This window comes from Podarcis raffonei, chromosome 5 (assembly GCF_027172205.1).
Source record: "Podarcis raffonei isolate rPodRaf1 chromosome 5, rPodRaf1.pri, whole genome shotgun sequence".
Lineage (NCBI taxonomy): Eukaryota > Metazoa > Chordata > Lepidosauria > Squamata > Lacertidae > Podarcis > Podarcis raffonei.
Window position 1 is genome coordinate 63968069 of NC_070606.1, and position 6999 is coordinate 63975067.

At 44.2% G+C, this 6999-nt stretch overlaps 1 protein-coding gene across 1 annotated transcript; it reads left to right on the forward strand.

Moving 5' to 3' along the window:
* The first annotated feature begins 521 nt into the window (after positions 1 to 521).
* On the forward strand, positions 522 to 3969 carry CRYGS (crystallin gamma S). Its single transcript, XM_053389831.1, has 3 exons — positions 522 to 851; positions 2023 to 2265; positions 3627 to 3969. The coding sequence occupies exons 1-3, from the start codon at positions 831 to 833 to the stop codon at positions 3897 to 3899; spliced, it is 537 nt and encodes a 178-aa protein (XP_053245806.1). The 5' UTR covers positions 522 to 830; the 3' UTR covers positions 3900 to 3969.
* The last annotated feature ends 3030 nt before the right edge of the window (positions 3970 to 6999 follow it).

The following is a 6999-nucleotide window of genomic DNA, read 5'->3' on the forward strand; positions in this document are numbered from 1 at the left end:
TAACTAATCCAGAATGCGGCAGCTAGACTGCTGACTGGAAGCGGACGCTGGGAACATACAATACCAGCCCTAAAAGATCTACATTGGCTCCCAGTATGTTTCCAAGCGCAATTCAAAGTGTTCATGCTGACTTTTAAAGCTCTAAACAGCTTTGGGCCTGTATAACTGAAGGAGCGTCTTCAACCCCAGCGTTCGGCCCAGACACAGAGATTCAGCTCTGAGGGCCTTCTGGCTGTTCCCTCACTGCAAGAAGTGAGGTTCCTGGGAACCAGTAGAGGGCCTTCTAGGTAGTGGTGCCCACCCTGTAGAATGCCCTCCCATCAGATGTCAAGGAAATAAACAACTGACTTTTAGAAGACACCTGAAGGCAGCCCTGTACAGGAAGGTTTTGAATGTTTGAGGTTTTTTGTGTTTTAATACTTTGTTGGAAGCTGCCCAGAGAGGCTGGGGCAACCCAGTCAGATGGGTGACATATAAATAATAAAATTATTATTATTATTAGAGGGCAAGCACTTTTTATTTTGAATATTTCTGACAGGAGTTCAGTGTTCTGACTCAGCAAAGCATTCAAAACCTGATAATGCAACAGGCAATGCCGAAAAATAAAAGGAGCAATGAAGCCTGCCTTTATTTTGTAATCCTGTTTGTTTTTCTAGAACAGATGAATAGCATCAGAATCACTGACTCAATTTTTGGATGCCATTTTCATGACAAAGCGAATGTCTAGTCTAAAAATGAGCTCACTATAAAATGAGGCTTCCTGATTCTTGCTCTGGCAGCTGCTTCTAGTTCACCTCTTCCTCCAGGAATATTTGCACCCCACATTGATCATGTCCAAAACTGGAAGCAAGGTAAGTATGTTTGTGGTCTCAGGATGCCTCTCTTCCATTCATTGTCTGCAAGAAAATGAACCTCTTCTAACAGGAATGCATTGTTTGCCAGCTTGGCAGAACCAAGAAAAGAGCAGATCCTTGAGTGGCTCCCTTTTTAAGGAGGCAGGTGGTTCATTACTAGTGGAAGACGTACAAGATATACCAGGTTAGATAATAAATAAACACCTGGAATAATTAGCGGACTTTCCTAGTTTTCCTGGTAGCAGCTCCAGCAGATATAATTCTGTCAAATTGAGATCAGTATTTGAGAATTACAACATTAGACAGTGTGAGATGCTTATTTCCTTTGTTGTTGTTTGTTCTGTGGAAGAGGAATAAAGAGGAACATGGATTTAGTGGCATGCTTTTCTTTTAAATGCGGCTTTATTTCACATATAGAATCAATAGTCTTGATCGGTTATCAGAGTAAAAAACAAAGTGCATTTTGTGTGTGGCTTAGATGTCTTCCCTTCATGTTGCATTGCATATCTGTTGCTGTGCTATTTTGTCTTACATGTCCCAGCTGTGATTACTGGGGAGATACCGCCATTGCTATTGTAACTGCAATTTGGAAAGTGGTCGCATAAGAATAATGGGCACCTGTCAGATATTATCTGTGATGCTGTTTATGATGCTGGGTTGTTTATGAGCCTTGGCATTCACCTAAGGTAACTAAGTCACAGGTACTCTTGCGCAACTCTCTTGTACCTAAAAATGGAAGAGGAATTCCTAGTGGAGCTTGTTATTTAGGGATAGGAAATAAATTTAATGCAAACTGACCTAAATGCATATCAATATGTGAACTGAAATTTACACTTCTCCAAATTTTGTGACGCGGTTCTCCAAGCAAAACAGTGCACAGAAATAGTTTCAAAATAGTTGTCAGGAAAATTGCAAAAAACGAGGTAAAATTGCATGTAAAATGCACATTGTAGAAGATGCAATTTTCACAAATTTTCATGCAGATGTGAAAGAAATTGCAAACTGATGCAGATATGGGCCAAATTGGAGTTAAGCTTGGGGAAAAATAGGAAATGGAGAGAAACTGAAATTGTTATACGCTTCCATCGCTTGTGTCTGTGTAATTTTAGCTAAGCTGCACCATGTCCAGTGGAAGCATGATTCATTTTGTACTTTGCTTGTGTTTCAGATCACCTTCTATGAAGGCAAGAATTTCCAGGGGCGCCGCTATGAGTCTGACAGGGACTGTTTGGATTTCCACACTGACTTGAGCCGCTGCAATTCTATCCGTGTGGAGGGGGGTGCCTGGGTTGTTTATGAGCGGCCAAACTTTGCAGGGAACATGTACGTGCTGACTCATGGGGAATATCCTGAATATCAACGATGGATGGGCCTAAATGACCGCGTCAGCTCATGCAAATCTATTCAGCTAGTAAGTCGGACATTTCCTTCCTCTCTGTTTAACTCTGAAATCTGGGCAAATGGGATATTGACACTTGAGACAGGTTCATTTATAGGTCTCCCCTTTTTTTAAGTACACACAGATTCTCACACTGTATCTGTATCTAATGTTATTAACATGGATAAACACTGAAACAGGGGTGAGGAAACTGTGGCCCTCCTGATGTTGTTGGACTCCAACTCCCATCAGCCCCAAGCAGCATGGCCCATGGTAAGTATTGATGGGAGTTGTAGTTCAACAACAAATGGAAAGCCATGGGTTCTCCATGCCTGCATTGAAGAATGTGAAAGCTTTCTTGCTTCCGAGAGCCCTGCTGAATCAAAGCAAAGACCCATCATCTAATCCAGCAACCTGTTCTCATAGCGGCCAACCAGATGTCTATGACTTGATCCACCTAAAGCAAGAGTGGTCAGGGTGGTGCCCTCCAGATATTGTTGAACTGCAGCTCCCATCACCCCTGACCTCATACTTTTGAGGCTGGGGTGGTGCTGGAGGACTCACCTCTTTTGATAGAGCCTTTTGCCTGGGTCTGCAAAAGTTCTGGTAGGCTATAAAGCATGGTTAACAGAATGCATGTCGCATGGGACCTTTGAGTCTGATATGCCATAGGATATTAAAGATGGCATATGCCATATTGGGAACAGCTTGCCCAGAGGGCTGAAGACACAGCAACAGCCTCCTGGCAGCAACACTACTGCCGCTTACTGGAAGGAAGGAGGCAGAACGATGATGAGGTAAGAACTCTGTCAGTGCACTGGCAGGAGTGCTGGATTGGCTTTGCCGGTGCACCTGTGCAGCCCCAACTTTACCATTGCCTCATTCCTCTGGTCAGCAGCAGCAACAACAACATTGCTTCTGGGAGGTTATTGCTGCATCTCCACTGCAAGCCACTCCTGTGCCATGTGCAATTCCCACCATTTGGTTTTACAACAGGGATGGGGAACCTGTGGTCTCCCAGAAGTTGAACTCCAACTCCCATCAGGCTAAGCCAGGATGACCATTGGTCAGGGATGATGGGAGTTGGAGTCTTGCAACAACTGGGGGGGGGCACAAGTTATCAATCCCTGTTCTATACTCACAATTGGTAATGAATTAGATCCTTCCTGCTTCTTGCTAGGGGGCACTGGCTGACAGGGGTCTCACAGAAAGTATAAAAAGTATAATAAAGATAACTAAATACACATAAAGTGGTGGTTGGTTCTGCAGCCACAATACATTCTTTGCTTTATTGGGTAATGTCAATTTTCCATCCAATATTGCAGTCTGAACTGTACACAGCCTCTGCCCAGCTCCTCAATAACATGTTGTGTTCTCCATCTTCCTCCTTCTAGCTCAGTGGAGGCAAATACCATATTCAGCTCTTTGAGAAGGGTGACTTTAGTGGCCAGATGCACGAATCCACAGAAGACTGCCCTTCTGTCATGGATCAGTTTCACCTGCGCGAAATCCACTCCTGCAAAGTCCTGGATGGGGCCTGGGTTTTCTACGAACACCCCAATTTCCGTGGCAGGCAGTATCTTCTGGAGAGAGGAGAGTATAGTAAACCTGTTGAGTGGGGGTCTGCATCCCCAGTGGTCCAGTCCTTCCGCCGTATTGCAGAGTAATGGGCAGCATTAAGTCTAAAGCCGACATGAAAGCTGACTTGATGCCATAAATAAAGCACTTGTGAGTTCAGTTCCGCTTGTCATCATTCACGGTAAAAATGTGTGTCTGTGTGTTTTCTTTAAGGAAGATGACTAATCTCTGCAACATCCATTCACAAGGAAACTTGAGTTTTGCTCAAATTATTGGGGGTGGAGAAGAAATGAAGTTTGCCCCTTTACTTTCTATGACAGCCCATAGAATACTGTTTTTGTTTGTTTGTTTCAAAAGGGATATTCCTAATGGTTTGGCTAAAACTGAGGGGAGTCAGAGGGCAAGGTTTCAGGATTCCCTTAAGGGCCCCTCCCATTTCACTTTTTGACCCCACCTGCACTATACATTTAAAGCAGTATCACACCACTTTAAACAGTCATGGTTTCCCCCAAAGAATCCTGGGAATTTTAGTCTGTTAAGAGAACAGGGATTGACTATTAAACCACTCTAGGAACCGTAGCTCTGTCAGGGGGATAGAGGTCTCCTAACAACTATAAGAATTGCTGTAATTTCCACCATGATAATCCAACAATTGGTTCAACCTTCTCCAGCCTTCGCTCTCCAGATTTCTGGATGATTATGATTTGAAATGCACTCCCTGCCCTTCACCCCCAAAGCCGCAGGGCAGCTTACAACAATTAAAACTCAAGGTTAAAAACAGTTAAAAACAATTGAGAGTCACAGAAAGAAGGTGAGTTTTTTAAAAAGCTACACTGCAGGTGTCCGAAGTCAGGGTAAAGAGGACTGCAGCTCCCATTAGCCCTGGGAGCTCTGTTAAACTGAAATAAAACTGATTTAAGTTTGTAGTCTTTCCAGCTAACTTAGTCTACTGTAAGCAGACAAAGAAGTCCAGGAGTACCTTTAAAGCTTCATACAATGATCAGATGAACACCCCAGTTTAGATAATAATAGTGGGGTGATTAACTCTTTACTGGAGTCTCTGTACAAAAAGCAAAATAAATAAATAAATGAAATAACAATATATGGACCCATGCGTTCAGAATTTCCATCTCAACATGGACATGTACAATTATAGAGTGGGCTTCTCATAAAAGCACTCTCAAGTATTGCTGAAGGAAGCACATTCAGTCGTGCACTTGAGAAAGCTCTTCTATATTTTAGATTTGTTAGATTCCATAGATAAGGTGCCATTGTATCAAGGGGACTAGTTAGAAAATAGTCATAGCAGGGATGAAGTTTTCTCATTGCAGAGAGATTGCTCTGTTGTTCAGTGTCAAACAGGCATTGCTTCAATATGTGTTTTGCTTTACCGAGATGTAAAACTTATAACTATTGTGGCGAAAAGCCAAGAAGGCATAACCTTAAATTGATGGCTTTCATCCAGCTGCTTTTGTGGGAATCAGGCAGAACTAAAGGAAGAATGGCACTAGTGGCTAAATTCAACTCGAGTCAAAAGTTAAATGCCCTCAGCCAAACCTGTGTGGAAATGGAGGGAAAAACAGCTTTGAATCATAGAGCAGCATTTAAAACACATCCTGGTACAGGGAACATTTATCTTAAGGTATTAAGCAGTGCTTTTCCCCTCTAAAGAAATGTTTAGGGGTACAGTGGTACCTTGGGTTAAGTACTTAATTTGTTCCAGAGGTCCGTTCTTAACCTGAAGCACCACTTTAGCTAATGGGGCCTCCCGCTGCCGCCGCGCTGGTGGAGCACGATTTTTGTTCTCATCCTGAAGCAAAGTTCTTAACCCAATGTAATATTTCTGGGTTAGCGGATTCTGTAACCTGAAGTGTATGTAACCTGAAGCGTATGTAACCCGAGGTACCACTGTACTCTCATTTTCCTACTCATATTGAAATACTGCCCCTCAATGAGGCCAAACTTAGATTCACAAAATGTTTAGGGCTATGTGTACCCCTGCATCCCCCCAGAAAAAAGCACTGGTATTAAGACCACAGAAGGTCTTGTGGGTTTTATAAGGCTCACCCAAATTTGAATCTAATGAAATAGTTGAGTTAAAGGTTTGCCTTAAGAACTTCAAGCAGAGCAGGTATAAAATCATGACCTCATTTGGAAGAAATGGATTAAAATGTTAATACTACTCATAGCTTTTTCGACCACATATTTTTGTTGAGCTGACCACATTCCAGAGGCCAATCCCAAATACATTAAAACTCTTACAAGCCTTGGTTTTGGTGTAATTTTTTAATTAGAAAAAGGAGTCTTTTTACAGTTGATGCAGTTAGTCCCCCCCCCCCGAACCTCATGTGTGAAATTGAATCAAATGCTACCCTTAAGTCAATGGATGCTGCTTAGAAACCACCCCTGGACATCCCCCCCATTTATCAACCAAATGGTTTAGAACCAAGCAATAATCTACAGTGGTTCTACCCTGCTCAAACCCTACCTGTTCATATACCAAAGTGGTTTCCTCTTCTAATCAGCTGGTTAGTGTACTGTGCAGGTGCTCTGCAAAAAAATTCCCAATTACACTTAACTAGGGTTGCCATGTGGGACGCGGGTGGCGCTGTGGGTAAAAGCCTCAGCGCCTAGGGCTTGCCGATCGAAAGGTCGGCGGTTCGAATCCCCGTGGCGGGGTGCGCTCCCGCTGCTCGGTCCCAGTGCCTGCCAACCTAGCAGTTCGAAAGCACCCCCGGGTGCAAGTAGATAAATAGGGACCGCTTACTGGCGGGAAGGTAAACGGCGTTTCCGTGTGCTGCGCTGGCTCGCCAGATGCAGCTTTGTCACGCTGGCCACGTGACCCGGAAGTGTCTCCGGACAGCGCTGGCCCCTGGCCTCTTAAGTGAGATGGGCGCACAACCCCAGAGTCTGTCAAGACTGGCCCGTATGGGCAGGGGTACCTTTACCTTTACCTTTAGGGTTGCCATGTAGGGACACAGGTGGCGCTGTGGGTTAAACCACAGAGCCTAGGACTTGCCGATCAGAAGGTTGGCGGTTCGAATCCCCGCGACGGAGTGAGCTCCCATTGCTTGGTCCTGCTCCTGCCAACCTAGCAGTTTGAAAGCATGTCAAAGTGCAAGTAGATAAATAGGTACCGCTCCGGCGGGAAGGTAAACAGCGTTTCCGTGCGCTGCTCTGGTTCGCCAG